Source organism: Corylus avellana, chromosome ca10 (assembly GCF_901000735.1).
Source record: "Corylus avellana chromosome ca10, CavTom2PMs-1.0".
NCBI classification, from domain to species: Eukaryota; Viridiplantae; Streptophyta; class Magnoliopsida; order Fagales; family Betulaceae; genus Corylus; species Corylus avellana.
In genome coordinates, this window is record NC_081550.1 from 21,243,437 (window position 1) to 21,261,115 (window position 17,679).

Here is a 17,679-nt window from a genome sequence, read left to right on the forward strand (position 1 = left end):
TGTCATTTTTTATTAAAATTAAAAGATGATGTGACATCTTACTACATAGATTTTTATGGGTAAAATATTGAGTTTTTATTAGATTATAGCATTTCTCGAATTAATAATATACCATTACTCAACATTGGAATTATATACCACAACCGAGAAATAAATATATATTTTTTTAATGTTGATTGTGCTTTGACGGATAATTTGGTAGTGATTTGCAAGTATGGAACTCCAAGAAGAGGTCTCAAGACTCCTCAGCGGCAACGACAATGGTGGTTTCATCGAAAGCGTTTGTTTGATTTTTTTTTTTTTTTTTTTGACAATCTGCATAAGAGGAGGAGGAAAATGGGAAGAGAGATTCGAATTAGTGACCTCCACTTCATGAGGCGTGATTCCAAGCTGATTGAACTACCTCTTAAAAACTCTACTTGTATTTATTAGGTAGAAAGTCAATGATTGAATTCTCAACCCATAGCTCATATATTGAAGGTGACTCTACTTTATTGGTGTAACCGTCCAAATTTATTGCCTTTGGCTAATGCAAGATAGTAGCTATTAATGTTGTTTTGATTATAAATAAACATGATGTAAATTTGGATGAAAAATCACCAACATATAACTAGCTATTTTAACCCCAAGAAAAAGAAATGGTGAGCTTGGTGAGCAATGTACACTCGCTAAATGTAACAAAATTAACAAAATTGATTATATTGTTATTTATTCTTTCAATGAAAATAATAAAAAATAAAGAAGTTGTTGAAAAGTAATATTTAAATGAAATAATAAAAGTATAATAAGTGTGATGTAGTTGCTTTGAAAATTAAGAAAGTCAAAATAGAATTTTTTAATAGCAAAAATGAAGAGAAAAGTGAATGCTTCCTTTAAATAAATGATTAATAGTAACGATGCAACAAAAGATTGATCATTATATTTTCCTACAAAATGGGAGTGGAGTTGCTATCGTCTGTTAGAAAAAATGTTATGATGTGACATAAAATGTTATACAAGTATTTTGAAAGTAATTTATTGTGAGATTTGAGAAAAATGTTTTTTAATTGTGGAGTGCACCTATTTATTTTAAAAAAATACAAATAAGTGTAAAACTGACTCATTATTTATAAACTTTTTTTTTAAAAAAAATGACTGTGTGACCTGTGACCACCATCGATGGAGGAAAGGGATGGCGAAGCACCCCTATCTTGGTGGAGCCATCCCTTTCCTCCGCTAAGGATAACCACACAAACACTCTAATATATACTTTTTTAAAGGAAATTATAAATTTGTTAAAATAGTGAGCTAGCCCATATTTTGTAAGATTTAACCAAATGTATTGTCAAAATATTGTAAATTTGTTTATAAAAAATATTTGGTGGGTTTAAATGATTAATTAATATATAATTAATTTCGAAAAAAAAAACTTGGGGAATAAGTAATATTGGCCAACAAATAATATAAAAATCTCTCAATTTTTTTTTTTTTTTTATCGTTATTAACTTATTCTCTCTGTTTTCGTCTCCATCTTTCAATCTCTCTCTCTCTCTCTCTCTCTCTCCGCCCCTATCCAATACCAAAAGAAACAAACGACCTCAGAATACATTTATCTCATTCAGTCCCTTTGCTTAAAGCATAGGGGAGAGCAATCGAAAACAAGAGCAATGGGGACGGGTGTGTCGAAGAGTAGAGAGGACGGCTCGCATGGAGGCGAGGAGGAGCGAGAGGAGAGCCTGGACCAAGCGGGCGGGCAGCTCTACTTGTCGCTGAAGATGGAGAACTACAAGCGCAAGGGCGACATCATTCCCCATGTCTATGGCTCCGTCCCTCTCGTCGGCTCTTGGGACTCCTCTAAAGCCGTAATCAATTTCCTCTCTCTCTCTCTATAACACTCATTCTCTCTGTGTTCTCTCGGTTATGTTGTATTGGTTTTTGATGTTTTTTTTTTTTTTGTTTTAATTGGGGCCTTGTTTTAGCTTCCGATGGAACGGGAATCGGCGTCTATGTGGGAATTGAGCTTTGTTGTTCCTCCTAATCACGGTAATTGTGTTGAGTTTGTCGCTTCAATTGCACCAACTGCTTAGAGCATTTTTTGAAGGCACTTTTACTGCTTTTGGAAAAGCATAGAAAGCGTTAACGTGTGCTCAGTAAACCAGTAAACACACGCTTATTAGTATGCTAATTGATGAGTTACATAATTTTTTTTTGTTTAATTGTTGTTTTAGTTTGAAAAAGAGAATTTTACTCAATCAAGAAAATTAGCTTTGTTTTCTATCTATTGAAAATTAGGTTTCAAACGGTGAAAAAAGAAAAGGAATCCGGTTATTTCAATTTCCAGATATCACCGTGGACAATTAAGCAGTAATTTTTGACTGCACCAGCTGCTTAAAGCATTTTTTCAGTATTTTTATTGCTCTTGGAAGCACAGAATACTCAATACACCAGCAAACAACCCTCATGCAATGGCTATTTGATTAACATAATCTTTATTGTTTTGATTGTTGTTTAAGTTTCATAGAACAGAAAGATTCTTTTTTTTTTGTTCTTTTGTTTTTTCTTTTTTTTTTTTTCCTAAAAGAAGAAAGTCGATGTTAAGATTTCAAATATCACAACAAAAAATTATGTGATAAATTTTTAGGGGTTGTTTTGTTTTGGGTGTAGAAACTTTGGACTTCAAGTTCCTTTTGAAGCCTAGGTACAATAATGCGCCTTGCATAGTCGAGGAGGGTCCAAATCGACTTCTCACTGGGGGAACCTTGCAAGGGGATGCAAGGCTGGCTATATTTAGGCTTAATGCAGATGAGGTTCTTGAGTATCGGGTGTTCATTCACGCCGACAGGGTTTCGCCGTTTGATCTTGCGGCTAGTTGGAGGGCTTATCAGGAGAACCTTCGGCCTTCAGCTGTTCGTGGTATTCCTGATGTCACTATTAATTCATTGCCGGAGATGGGTGCCGAGGTACAGTTTAACTTTCAATGCTTTGGCTTCTATTTTGTTGAAGAGGTATTCTGATGGAAAATAAATTTGAGACATGTTCTTATTCAATGAGCAACAAACTCAGTTGAACTACAATCATAGAATTGAAATAAGAACTTGTTCTTTTTCCAACAGATTATTTTATGTAGTGCTGTTATAATTTTTAATTTTCTTCCTTGACCCAAATTCAGAAGCCATATATGTCTCTTAATTATATTCAAGGTGGCTTAATGTTGAGGTTAAGCTGATTGGTTTTGAAGTTTAGTTGGTTCCAGTGAGGCCTTTCTTGCTGGAAACGTTAGCTTATGACATTTATTTTGAAATGTCTTATATAGCCCAAGTAAAAAAAATTTGTTCCATTTTCTGTGCAGGATAACTCTTCAACTAGTTTGGAGCTTGATCTTGAACATTATGTTGTTCCAGCTCCATCAACCAATTCAGGTTTTGTTTATGCAGCTAACAACACAGAGACCCCAAGGTCATTAGGTCATGCTGGGGTTTTTGCCAGCATGGATGGCCCAGGGAGTGTTTCATATTCCTTTAAGGATGCCGGTGTTTCTGTTGATCGACCTGCAACTATAAAGGTTTTTCTTGGTAACCCATCTTGCAAATATGTAAATTGTACTTTACTATGACCTTTGGAGAAATAGTAAGCTATATCAGCATGAGGATAGGACAGTCAACATTCAGGTGTTCTTTGGTCCATTATGAAATGGAAGTTACTGTATGCAACAGGTAGCATTTTTTTTTTTTGGCGTGCTAGCTGATTCAGAACAGTGTGATATTGTTGTTTAAGATGTTAGATAGGACACTGAACTTTGATATGTTTGTTTGAGTTGTGCGTGCCTCCAGAATTTATCTTTTTCTTCTGTAAAATGCTATATTATTCTGGATCTAATGTTTTATGTTAATTGTTTACATAGGAGATGGAGGTAATTGTCCCTGATTCATCCCGGGTGTATTCAGGTCCTGGAATGGTTGAATCGAAGTCAGTTGGGACATTTTCGCCTTTGCAAAAGCAAGATAGTCACAGGGGTCTTCTTGTGGATAGGGGTGTTGGATCTCCTAGGCTAGTTAAATCAGCTAGTGCAAGTACTTTCACTGTTGATCTCAGACTGGACACAGAAACAAAGGTTTGTTAAAAGTACATTTTCTCTAATAACTGAAGATTGTGCAATTTAATTAATTTCTTCGGTGGTGTTATTTTATTAGATGATCATGTATCTTCTTTTTAATTGTTAGAATTCAATTCCGGCGGCTGCTGGAGCTGTTGCAGCTGCAGCTGTAGCTGATCAGATGCTTGGACCAAAGGAGGATCGACATTTGGCTATTGTCTTGGTATTTCTCTGCATGACCGTTTATCAGAACTGCTAATAAGTTTAACCACTGTTCTCCCAGGTGTAAACTTCACGAGATTGGAATTTAAAGCTTGACCATTAATAGACTGGAAATTGGGTGTTGGCAATAATTACCAACATCATTAGTTCCCCATTTGCTTCATAAAATTAATTCAGGACTACTGTTGAGAATGAATTATTCTAAGTACTTGCTTGTTCTTTAGGTTGGTTTGCCAGCTCGAGGAAAGACTTTCACTGCAGCTAAACTTACCAGATATCTTCGTTGGTTGGGTCATGATACCAAGCATTTCAATGTTGGGAAGGTCATTTATTTTCTTACCATGAATACTGCTTTTACCCGTCAGACTTCTAGTTAATGGGGAAAAATTTGAAGATGAAGGTTATTCTGATTTTTTTTTTTTTTTTTGGTTGCAACAGTATCGGCGGCTGAAGCATGGGTCAAATCAGGTATATCTCTTTCCTGTTTCCCGCTTAGATATCTCATTCATTGACATAAGATTTCTCTTTCCATTCTTCTAAGTTGCCTAAAGTTGGATATGATTAATTTCAGGCAGATTTTTGGCTACAAAATTGATTATAATCTGTAGAGGTTTAATAGTGGTGTGAAAAACTCATTTGGATGGTTAATCTCATAGTGTTAATAAACAATAGCCAGTTTCTGCACTTACCTGCTTCGCTCTATTTCTAAATATTCAATCTTATTAAAGAAACAAGAATTTGCTACAATTTTGGCTATGTTTGTTTCGACGTAAAGCATTTTCTGATGGAAAATGTTTTCGGCTAAAAATACTTTCTGCGAGGACTACTAATTTCCTGGTGTTTGGTTGACACTTCGGAAGTGATCCTGAAAACATTTTTGGTTGTTTGGTTCGTATTGAAAATCTGTAATATTTTTTTATAATCTTATGTAATTAATAGTTTTTATTCACTATAAGATATAACATAAGAAACTAGAAGATCAATCTACTGATTGGATAGATTGATTTCTTATGAAGAAAATAATAAAAAGTACAATAAAAAATTAAATAAAAAATCAAGTATAAATGCTTATGGGAAAAGATTTGGTGTTTTGTTAATTTATTTAAACACGCACACACACACGTCTACATATATAAAACCACCTGCTTTTATAAATGTTTTTTTTTATAAATAATTGCCCAGTAAATTTTCATGAAAAAATACACTCACTTTGGCACTAAAATGAGTGGGTGGAAGATGGATTGAGCCTATTTTTGCCCTAAACCACTGACTATTTTTTTTTTATTCTTTGAAAAAGTTCACATAAACTCCTCAAACTACTACCCAATTGACAATATCCTTTCCAAACCTTTCAATTGGGACAATGTTCCCCACAAACCACCATGAAATAGTCAATGTCTCCCCAGGCAAAAAAAAAGAAAAAAAAAATAGAAGACAAAAATGGCCCTAAATTTTTTTCAATAAGACAAAAAGTACCTCTATAAATAATTTTTTTTTTTTAAATAAAAATTAAAACTAAAAATTAAAAATAGAAAAAAATAAAAACACAAAAACCAAGCCACCCCCTTTGGCCAAATGGGGGGTGGCCAAGCCACCCCTGACCATTTGTGAGGAGAACTGTTAGCTCCAACAAGGAGTTGTGAAGCCATGGCCAGCGCCTTCTTTGCATGTTGGATGCAAGCCTTTACTGCCATCTCAAGCACAGAAAGGGGGCCAGTCTTGCCGCCTAGAAATGGAGCTATGGAGGAGAGTCAAAGAGCAATGTTGTCCATGCCTTTACTGTCACATTTTTTTTGATGGCCAGATCAATTGATTTATGAAATGGGATTGGAGGTAATATAGGAAGAATTGATGGAGATCCTAAAGGAGGGATTGAAGGTTGTTTGGACTCTGCAAGCCTAGAAGTGGAAGCTGGGGCTGAGCTGTCGCTTATTATTGGTGGATTTGCTTTCCGTGGAGAGAACAATGGTGATGCAGACTCAGATGGGGAATATACCACGGGAGATGGGGCCAAAATATGGCTAACCAGAGGAACATTGTCTTAATTGAAATTTTTTTTTTTTGGGGAGAGGACATTGTCAATTGGGTGGAAGTTTGAGGGGTTATGTGGACTTTTCCTTTTTTTTTTTTTTTTTTTTTGGCACCAAACATCGGAAAATGCATAAATTTGCAATATATGTAGAGGAATGAGGAGGGGAAAAGCGGACTGACTTGTGGCTTGGGCCTAGGGATGCAATGGCTCTGTTGTGATGTATGTTAGGATATATTGATTTGATTTCTAACAAGAGGGAGTTGGGTTTAATAGTGGTATATAACTGTGGTGGCCTACAATTGTTAGGGCCTTTTTAAACGAAGTGGTATGAAAGTTTTTGCAGGAGGAAGTCTTATGTCTTTGAAATGTCTGGGTTTTCGTAGTTTAGGAGAGAGGGAGCCCAAGTATTTGCAGGAGAAAGTGTTGTGTGTTTAAAATGTTGGGGTTTTCATAGTTTGTCTTCAGGCCATGGTTTCTTTAAAAACATTTTTTGAATCTGAAGAGGATTGCATTAGTTTTCTCAACTTTCTTGAATGATTCTTGATGGATGAAGAATATCTCGGTGCAGTCTGCAGATTTTTTCCGAGCTGACAATCCCGAAGGCATGGAAGCACGTAATGAGGTGAATATCCACTAGAATGATTTATTGCTTTGAGTATATCATGTGATTATGTATTTGTTTTCTATAGTTTACAAGTCTGGTTTTCTTTATTAATACTGATCTGTCAGATCATTAAATGAGTGATGCCAATTCTGTGATCGACGAGGTTACTTGGATTAAATGATTGGTTTGTTTAAAGTTTCTCTGTGATTTGAGCATGCACTTTGCATGAATATAATGATTGGAAATCTAAAGGTCATGATTCACTTTAATTTTTTTGTTATTATTATTATTATTATTTATAAGAAGCAAAAAGAATGGCAAAAAAATAAATGAAGGAAGGATGGAAAAGGAGTAAACACACCGTGAGACCTCACACAATGTTTACATGATTCAGCAGTTTGGCTTATGTTGATGAGGTGATCTTTGGATATGAATTCACCACATGAATATGGTAGTGAGGGACAATATTTGGTTGTTTATACTGTTTTTTATTTTGGACAATTGGTAATATTAACACCATATTAACCCTCTTCTTTGTAAAATAGTTTTAATATATCACATGCTACTAGGTAGCAGCCTTGGCTATGGAAGACATGATATCTTGGATGCAAGAAGGTGGCCAGGTAAGTTCTCTTATGTTTTCTTTTGATATATCTGAGGCATCCATTTAGTTCATTTTTTCATTAATCTTGATTTGGTTTTAGGTAGGGATATTTGATGCCACAAACAGTACCAGGAAAAGAAGGAATATGCTGATGAAAATGGCTGAAGGAAAATGCAAGGTACCATGATCCAAGCATTGTGGGTATAGTTAAGGAATCCCATATATGAAAAGTAATATACATAGTTTAGGCCATTGATACGTTTTTTTATTTTTTTTATTTTTTTAATGCAGATTATTTTTTTGGAGACACTTTGCAATGATGAACGCATTATTGAAAGAAATATACGTCTTAAAATTCAACAAAGTCCTGATTATGCGGAAGAGTATGATTGCTCTCTGAAACCAGTTGCTTCTTACCTTGATTGAAAGTTGTGTGCCTGATAATTTCTGTGCTCCTGCAGGCCAGATTTTGAGGCAGGATATCGGGACTTCAAAAATCGATTAGACAATTATGAAAAGGTAATTCTCTCAAACGCACTTCTACAATTTGGTCTTGGTGAGATTTGGTTACAGGAATGCTTATTATCTTGCTAAAATATACACTGCATTCCTCTTACTAGGTTTATGAGCCAGTAGAAGAAGGATCTTACATTAAAATGATTGATATGGTCAGTGGAAACGGTGGACAAATACAAGTAAGCTTGCGGACTTTGTTAATAAGAAGGATCTTACCTCAAAATGTTGTGAACCTATTGAATGTACTTTTTTCTTTTAATTGTGCACTATGTTTATCTGTTGAAAATTGCTTGATTATTATTGACAAAATTTTGGATGTTGTATTAGTTTTTTATTATTTGCTTTAGCACAAACATATTTGATGCATTCACTACCTCATGTTGTTGAAGATAGCAGTGCCTGATAACTTTCTGTTTTATTTTAACTTAAATTCAATTAAATGGTACTTTAGTTCATAACACTGGCATTCCTGCCAGGTAAGGAGAGTGGCATGGGCCATTTCTTGTCCATTAACAATGTTTGTTGTTTGTTGTAAGTTGTCATTATTTTTTTTCTTCCCAAAAATCCTTGGTTAGATGTTCCTTCATCTATTTTGTCTTCTTAATATATTAATCTACAGTGGTGTCCTATGATTTTCAACTTGCTGACGACCTTTTTTATTTGTTCAGGTGAACAATATCAGTGGCTATCTTCCTGGGCGGATTGTGTTTTTCTTGGTATGTTGTACTGTGAAAAATACGGTCCTAGCATATGTCTTCCTGATTTTGTAAGGCTTTGTGATCTTTAGAATCTTTTTCCATCTTGTTTGTCCTTTAGGACACAATTTGGTCAACTGCACAGCCAACTCTAATCTCAGCCAATATATATCGTGTAAAGTTGGATACACAAAATAAATGCATTTGAAACTATGATGTTAATGTTCCATGGATTAGCTTGGCTACATAGAGCGAATCTTTAACATGGCGAGACCGGTATTTTGGTTCACAACTGTTGTGCAAGGAATTATCATTTTTGCAAGTTCTTAATGAATATATGTCCTAGTGGCTGTACTATGTAAACAGTTGGCATGCCTATTTTGTCAAAGATAGCTTTAGGATGTATTGCACACCACATGTCTATATGCTATATTCCATGTTTTATCTGCAATATGTGATCACCATTTGGCCTGAACAAGATAATTTTTTGGATAAGTAACCTGGCTTGAATAAGATCATATTATGAGAAAAAAATGTCCTAGCCACCCTAACATATGGACATTGTATTAATAGCAGAAGTAATATCTGTGAACCATGATTGTTAATAGGTGAACTGCACTATGTGAAGATATTAATAGGAGAACTGCATTATATGAAGATATATCTAAACTTCTTCATAAAAGGTTCCCCATATATACTTACCAACAGATTTCTTCGGCTTAATTTGAGCTTGTAAATAAGGGGTGACTTTTACATCACTATTAGTTTTGATTGAGTTAGAATAAGGTTATTTGGAAGATGCGACATTTGGGTTCGTGGTATGGGTAGAGAAATGTGGTATGCTCTTGTGCCTAGTATGCAGTATTGTGGGGGTAGACTTAGTTGGTTCCCTACTTAAGCTTGCAGTATGCATTAGAATGCTATATGTATGTAGGTATGTATGTATGTACACATTATCTGTGGATTTTAACTATATGTAACGTGGGAAATGCTGTATACCATATTTTTATCCTATAATTCTGATGTGACAGTGTCAACTAACCTTTAGATTTATTTATTTTTTAACAAGGACTAGTCTTATGGTTGGTTTGGACTGTCACGTTATGTGGGATAATTGTAAGATGAAAATGTATTTTTTAGCATTACTCATGTAGCATATATAAACACAAAGAAAATCAAAATATTGTGTCTTGACAAGGATAAAATAGCATCATTACACTTTGCATTTACATAACATCAAAAGAAAATTTTAAAAATTAGGTTATGTGTTTTATTTTGGGTTTGAGATCAGATGAATTATTTTATTATTACAAAAAAAAAATTTCCATTCAGATTTTTAATTTGAGTATGAGTCAAATCCAATATTTATGGTTTTCAAAAGGAAAAAATAACTATTAAAAATCATTACACTTCTTTTTTGGGTATCAGATTAATCAAATATTCTACTCTTTCAATAAGGAATTTTTTTTAATGATTAGATCAGATTCTTATTTCATATGAGATCAAGTCAAATGTTCTATTTTTTCAAAAAGGGAAAAAACTATAGAAAATAAAATATCCTTCGTCCTTCATTAATCTATAAGATGAAATCAGTTGTTTACTCTTCGAAGTAGGGATTGCCAAATTTAGAGAACCTTTTTTTTTTTTATTAAATGTGGTTCCCGGGGGGATAGGGAATCTGGTAACTATGGTATAGAGTTATCTTTGTTAAAAATGAGATCATTTTCTGCTGTTACTATCTTGATTTGATGTTCATATTCTTGGCATGTATTTTCATTATATCTGTTGCAGGTAAACACACATCTCACACCTCGCCCAATTTTACTTACTCGACACGGGGAGAGTAAGGATAATGTCAGAGGCAGGATTGGGGGTGACACTGAATTGAGGTATATCTTTCTAACAACAATCAAGATAGTATTTTACTGGTTTAGTTGCTATTTCTAAGAAATTGAAAGTTCATGAGTGCATTTCCACACTTGTTGTGGGAAATAAAACACTTGCTTTTAGAATTTGTATCATCTATCTTGAATAACCCTCATACTTTGATAGCATCTCTAATTTTCATCAGTTTATACTGGTGATATTTTGTTAGTAGCTGAATTCACATTTAAAAATGTTTCTTCAAAAGTTTCTATAAATACTAGAAATGCATTTCAGAACCAAGTGAAACATGCAAGAAACAATGGATTGATCATATAACAGTAGTGTGGCTGCCGGTTTTTGAAAAACAAGCCTGGACCCCAAGGCAATCACCTAGAGGGGGTGAATATGTAATGAGCAACGACAATGGCAATTTTAAAAATTCAACGCAGCACAAATAATCAATATATCAAACCACATAAAAGAAAGAAGAACATACATACAATCAACACACTTTTTATTGTCGAAGTGAAACCCTTTGAAGAACGCTTCAAAAGTAAAACACTTTGAAAAAGCCAAATCTAGGAAATCAGCTCACTACAGAAGAATTAGAAGTTTACAATAAGTTTATATTCACAAAACCTTTGTAAATGACATTCTATTGTACTGAACAAGTGACCCACTCACTTGCTACCACAGTAATTCTCCCAAAACCTCTATATAATTCTTCTATTTGATCTTCCTTAATTGGAACTCTGAATAGATTGATGGTTTGTTGATGGTGAAGGGTGTGGTTTGATCAAAGCACTCCAAGAGATATAACAATGGAAGCTCATAACCACCGGGATAACGTATCAAAAAAAACAATGGAAGTTCATAACAATAAGCACTATCTATCAAAAGGCTTGAGCAAAGCTCTAATCTTGCCTAGTGATCCTTATAAAGTGCAAGGATGAAAAACCTAATCTGCATGTTGAAAAGCTTTGAACCCATGCAGATCATGTAGCGGTGTTAGGATGCCTAAATAGTCCCGTCAGAAGGCCTCTAGGGTTTCTTTTGCCTCCGTAGTGAAATAACAAAGATGTCAGGAAGGCTAGTTGACGCTAGTGCTGACAAGGCTCTCTAGAGTGCTACTGGAAGATTCACGTTAGGACACCTTCGATGACACAGTTGCAGGACCAACTCCAAATTAAAAGACCAAAATACTTGGGTGTAAATAAACTTAAAAATATTGTTTTGATCACAAAATAAGCCAACATTAAAACCTAACGGGTTTTGAGAAAAGTTTCCTTTGTGGGAAATTGTTTACAAGGATGTTTGATATTGGCAATCTGACAGTAGAATTTGGAATCTCCCCACTCATTTTTCCATTGATTGGAGGTATTGCTAGTGAGTAATGCTAGAAGTAGGACTTTTGTTCCTTTTTTATCCCCCAAAGTTGATATGATTTTAAAATCACCATTGGATCAAAATCTAATAGTGATCATCCCAAATCTAATGGTGATTTTAAAAAACACTTCACTTTTGAGTGATAAAAGGGGGACAAAAGTCCTACTTCTAGCATTAGAAGGGTTCAACCACCTAGTTTGGGGGTGGTTTCCTAAGATGATGCAACATATCTGAAAAACTTTTTCTACCAAAACATTAATACTGTCTGTTGAGGATATTTTACACAGCCGGACTGGACGATGGATTACTACAAAACAAGGTTCACCATAAAGACGTTGGCTCATTTTGTTGCAGTCCTGTGGCTCTACTTGAGTTTGCTTAAGATCCGTCTTCATAGACCAAAAGGCCATTTGTGCAATCAAAAATTCCAAAGGACTGAAATCTAGCCTTTTATCCTTGATCCTGAGAATATTTTAAGATCATAGATTCGTAAAGAATGCAGGCATGACAAAAAATAGGGTGAAAATCATGAGCGCTAGTAATTGGTTGAGGCTGGGTGATTTCTGTGGTGTAAAATAAATATATAAATTGTTGGCAATAATAATGACTTCTAAGAAAAGCACGCCAATAATTGATTCTCACAAAAAACACACCAGTAAAAACTGTTAAATTTCGTAAACATTTAGTTGTCAAGACAATCAATGCAAATACCAACTGTTACTCATAAATGCATCAGAAAATGGAAGGTCATGTTGTTCATCTGCTGGTTGAGAAACTAGAAAGTCCTTGCATGTACTCCTTGTTTGATGTTTAAAGTGAATATTAGGTATATAACTATAATAATGATCAACATGTGCCAATGGTAATTCCACTTGTTAGGTTTCATTTAACTCTAAATTATATTATGATCATCTTAACTTCTGTTTGTCTGTACCAATCTTCTTCTGTCATCTGATTAGTTTTTGGCTTTTTGCTCATCATAACTGTTAGCCCTGTCCATCTAAATCTAGGTTTCATTTTCTTTGATGCTGGAGATGTGCTTTTTTTAATCCACTCTGCTGTTGAAGTTTTGCATTTTAATTTCCTTCTGAATATTGTTTCCTCAACAACAAAGTTTTATATCTTGAGTGTCACTTACCCATCTATATTGCAAATTGTTTGTACAGTGATCGTGGAGAAATTTATTCAAAAAAACTTGCAAACTTTGTCGAAAAGCGACTCAAATCAGAAAGGGCTGCTTCTGTAAGATTCATCCACATGCATGATAGTTAATTTTTTTGGTATATTTTACTATGATGCAATGCTTGTAAGTTGATTCTTGTTTCTAGAACTGTAAAGGACCTTACCCCTTTGCTCAGCAAACAAATAGGTACTTTTATACCTCACTTCTAACAGCTGATTAAGTTAGGAATATGAATAGCATTTAGTTAACATTTAAATAAATTAAAAAAAAAAAAAAAAATTGGCTTAAGAAACAAATTGATAATTGTTGTTCTATTACGCGCTTGATTTCTCAAGGGCATAACATGATAGTTTAGGGGCAGACCTGGCCTCCTTCAAACGTGAGTTTGGAAAATAATTCTCTGGATGATTTTTTTATTTACATTAAGTAGTTTTTAAAAGAGGTTTGTATAGTTTTGGCTCTGTATTTAAAGTTAGGTCACAGTATTTGGGCCATCTAGTCTTGGGTTTGAATGTTTACATGCGTAAAACTCTTCTAGAGCTAGTCTCGCTACTTGAATATGTTCTTTGGCCTTTTTTTTTTTTTTTTTTTAACTCTTCTAGAGCTATCAATTCTTGAACTTCTTGGATCTAATGGCTAATTTCATTTTACTTTTGTGGTTTAGATTTGGACAAGCACTCTGCAGCGAACAATTCTGACTGCAACTCCAATTGGCGGATTCCCTAAGGTTTATTTTGATCCATCAGAATGTCTTTGACTTTTCACCATCTTAAGCCATATACTTACGGCTGATTTTGGTGTGATAGATAGATGTAGGAATTTTTTCTACAATTACCTATATGGGATATAATGTAATTTTTTACATATGGTAGATACAATGGCGTGCACTCGATGAGATATATGCTGGAGTTTGTGATGGAATGACATATGAAGAAATAAAGAAGAACATGCCTGAGGAATACGAGTATGTTTTTTTTTTTTTTTTTGTCCTTTCTTTTTAAATGGTAAAGATGAAGAACGCGTATACTTTTCTAAATCTATCCAAATAATAGTTTGTTCTGTAAATTTTGTTGGTATGAGTAAGCTGTATTTGCTGTGAGATTTATCCTTTATAATTATGTCTTTATAAAATAACAGGGGACGTAAGAAGGACAAGCTGAGGTATCGGTATCCTCGTGGGGAGTCTTATTTGGATGTTATTCAAAGGTATGTAATTTGTAGTACTAATGATTCATGAGTTTTCTCAAGTCTCTGAATACATAGTTTTCCGACCTGTTCAATAGTATTAACATCTCCACTAATGCAGGCTTGAGCCTGTAATTATTGAGCTTGAACGACAACGGGCACCTGTTGTTGTGATATCTCACCAGGTTATATACATCATATGGAACTTCTGCTTTTATGAAATTCTGATGTTGTGGTTATGATCCCATTTAAGCTTCATTATTTCTTTATTCTTGCAGGCAGTATTGAGAGCATTATATGCTTATTTTGCTGATAGGCCTCTGAAAGAAATCCCACACATTGAGGTAATATGGCCTGCAGCGTTTGTTTTTGTGGTTGACTATGCTTTACATTTCTTGTTGCATGCTCCCTTCATGTTCCCTTCTTGCTCCTCAACTACGCCATAAGAATGAGTAATGTTATTTAGTAGATCATTGTATGACTGTTATATAATTGGGATAATATAGCAATGAAAATCAGTCTTTAGATAAGCAGAGCTTGTAAGAATAGTTGATTTAATCGTGTTTGCTGGGTGTATTGGATATACATCCTAATAGAACTAGTCTACTGGTTTTTAACATCCTAATATAATTGAAATACTGGTTTTCAGGTCCCGCTTCATACTATAATAGAGATTCAAATGGGAGTTACAGGTGTCCAAGAGAAAAGATACAAACTCATGGACTAGATAAGTTCACAAGAACTTTTTAGTTTTTAAGCTTGTAACTCAAAACTGTTGAGGCAAGTTTGCATTCTTTTAATCCTCATTCGTTAACAAGATGTAACATTAGCATAAAAGTGACATTGTATCAGTATTTCAATAATCATCAATGGAAAATGATTTCATTTGTCATCTCTGCATGAAATAAGTTGGTTATTTTTATCAATGTGTTTTGTTTTTTTGTTTGAAAAAGTGTTATCATATGACATAAAAGGTGAAAATTGATTTACGACTCATGTAAAAAATTGTTGTGTCGGATTCGAGTTATCTAAAACTATATATGTTAATCTTAATTCAATTCATTTAATTAAAAAAGTTAAATCTTTAAATTTTAACCCACTTATTTAATATTAAGTTTGTATCAAATTTGTAATTCGTGTGAAAAAGGATAGGACCTCATATTTTCCACACCCAAGATTTCAAAATCTTGGATTTTGGCTATAAATTGCGTGCCTATGACTGAATCCGAGGTCTGTCATAAGTCTGGTACATTTATCACGAGATGGGTCGGAGGGTCACAACTCACGAGCCTGTAACGAAGGCTAAAGTATGATGATTTGCCTAAAACATGCAGCATAAAAAGGTGGAAGCTAAGTGTAGTAGCAGCAAATCATGGCTGAAGAGTCAAAAAGAAGACCCTGGTTACATTCACAAGTCACCCCTGATCCCTCACCCAATATTCACACCTAACTCCACCGGGTCCCCCGCCAACCCTACGAGTCTTCCACGCAAGAAAATACCAAAACTAGTAAAGCAAACAAAGACCCGAAAAAAGATGGGCCTAGGAGAACCGTACGAGAATCCTTTGCATAAACATTTATAATAATTATTGATCTAAATCATTAGTAATTTAGATAAATAATAATTATTATTATTTTTTTTTAATGAAAACCCACTTATCCAAATAAATTTTAAATTGTCGGGACACGTATTAAGGAGGTGGAAGAGAAAATTAGTAAATGAAAAATTGGGATCCCTCCGGCCTCCTATTTGGTCTTGTGATCCGTACCACACCCCCACTAAAAAAATGTATGTGAGACAGAGCATGAATCAAAAAAAGCTCCCACCCACCCTCTGCTGCCGTCGCCTTCACGAGTCGTCCATTTCTGCCCTCTTTCTCTCCTCTCCCATGCATATGAGTCTCATTATCTCCTTGAATAAAGGGATTCTTTTGACTTCAACGTACCCCCTACACACTCTCACACATTAACATACACAAGAGAGAGAGAGAGAGAGATGTAGTAGGGTGTTGCTAAGAGTACACGCAAATCCCAACTCCCCCATTGTTTAATCCTTTCACAACAACTTCATTTTCACGTAAACCTTCTCTTCCGCCACGCTATACAAAAAGGAAACAAGAAGAAGAAGAAGAAGATTCCATCTTTCCAACACACACACAATGACCCAGTTGGTCCAGAGCATTTTCTCCTACGACGGAAACATCATGTTCGCCGCCGTAATATCTCTACTCGTCGTAATCCTCTTCGTCTTGCTTCTCCACATCTGCGCGAACTGGTTCCTGGCGCAAGCCCAGCGACGAAGGCGGCGCTCCATGGCCATCTCGCACGTGCTCAGGCCCTCTCGGTTCCGCAATCTCCACACATTAACCATCGACGCCTCTCTTTCCAACTCACCCACAAAAGGCCTCGACCCGTCTTCCATATCCGCGATTCCTCTGTTCTTGTACAGCTCGGAGGAGCAAAATCACGGGTTGGATTGCGTCATCTGCTTGAGCCCGTTTGAGGAAAACGAGATGGGGAGAGAGTTGCCCAAGTGCCGCCACGTGTTCCACGTGGAGTGCATCGACATGTGGTTGAGTTCGCATCCCAATTGCCCCATTTGCAGAGCTCCGGCGGCGTGTGATGGGACGACGACTACTTCTTCAACTGCGGATTCCTCCGACAATCAGTTGGGTTTGATCGGCGACGGGGATTCTGCATTGGAGGTTGTGGTTGATATCCCAAGTTTCGAGCTTGAGAGTGATCAGAATGCGGTAGCAGTGGCAGTGGCGGGAGATTCCGTACCAGTATCTCCGTCATCTTCGTCGCTGGGTTGTTCGTTGAAGAGGATGCTGAGCCGGAATAGATCAGAACGCAAGATTTTCCCGTCGTCGAATGCGAATGAAGTGATCAGAGATGACTGTGCTTGAATGTGGATACACAGTTGTTGTTGTTGTTGTATAGATTTCTTGGCAAATTGTCATGTTTTGTGATTGATTGGGGCTGTTGATACTGAAACGTCTATTTTGGTCGGTTAGTGAGATCGTATTATATTATTGCACTTGTGTTCCTACACTCCTAATCACTAGCTCTCATTTGTTTGATTGAAACATGTTTTTTACGCACCCAATTTAGTGTAATTGGTAGGTGACATTTGGTAATTTGCTACTTAAATTCCACTCAATTTGAGTAACGCTATCAAGCGGAGATATTGGGATCCACTTACTTCGAACATATGACTATATGAGTCCGAAATCCCAAACGCATGTATGGTAAAATAATGTTAAAAAATATGTGTTTAGTGTCATTCTCTTCCATATTGCTTCTAATGGATT

General features: G+C 35.4%; 2 protein-coding genes across 2 annotated transcripts; both read left to right on the forward strand.

Annotated features, from left to right (window-relative positions):
• Positions 1–1,528: 1,528 nt before the first annotated feature.
• On the forward strand, positions 1,529–15,257 carry LOC132163318 (6-phosphofructo-2-kinase/fructose-2,6-bisphosphatase). The gene is made up of 23 exons (XM_059573560.1): positions 1,529–1,841; positions 1,959–2,022; positions 2,644–2,939; positions 3,329–3,541; positions 3,881–4,090; positions 4,200–4,295; positions 4,519–4,617; positions 4,733–4,762; positions 6,895–6,948; positions 7,500–7,553; positions 7,635–7,712; positions 7,826–7,917; positions 7,996–8,053; positions 8,155–8,229; positions 8,719–8,766; positions 10,537–10,634; positions 13,164–13,239; positions 13,845–13,907; positions 14,053–14,144; positions 14,318–14,386; positions 14,487–14,550; positions 14,644–14,709; positions 15,015–15,257. The coding sequence occupies exons 1-23, from the start codon at positions 1,647–1,649 to the stop codon at positions 15,090–15,092; spliced, it is 2,268 nt and encodes a 755-aa protein (XP_059429543.1). The 5' UTR covers positions 1,529–1,646; the 3' UTR covers positions 15,093–15,257.
• A 912-nt stretch (positions 15,258–16,169) lies between these two features.
• On the forward strand, positions 16,170–17,377 carry LOC132164464 (RING-H2 finger protein ATL2). The gene has a single exon (XM_059574980.1). It carries the CDS (start codon positions 16,525–16,527, stop codon positions 17,272–17,274), a length of 750 nt encoding a protein of 249 aa, XP_059430963.1. The 5' UTR covers positions 16,170–16,524; the 3' UTR covers positions 17,275–17,377.
• Positions 17,378–17,679: the final 302 nt, after the last annotated feature.

Excerpts from the sequence above, each read along its gene's own strand:
- LOC132163318 (XM_059573560.1), top strand. The coding sequence starts at position 1,647 with ATGGGGACGGGTGTGTCGAAGAGTAGAGAGGACGGCTCGCATGGAGGC. Across the intron at positions 10,635-13,163 it reads GGGGGTGACACTGAATTGAG|TGATCGTGGAGAAATTTATT; the intron begins GTATATCTTTCT and ends TTGTTTGTACAG. Across the intron at positions 14,551-14,643 it reads TTGTTGTGATATCTCACCAG|GCAGTATTGAGAGCATTATA; the intron begins GTTATATACATC and ends TTATTCTTGCAG.
- LOC132164464 (XM_059574980.1), top strand. The coding sequence starts at position 16,525 with ATGACCCAGTTGGTCCAGAGCATTTTCTCCTACGACGGAAACATCATG.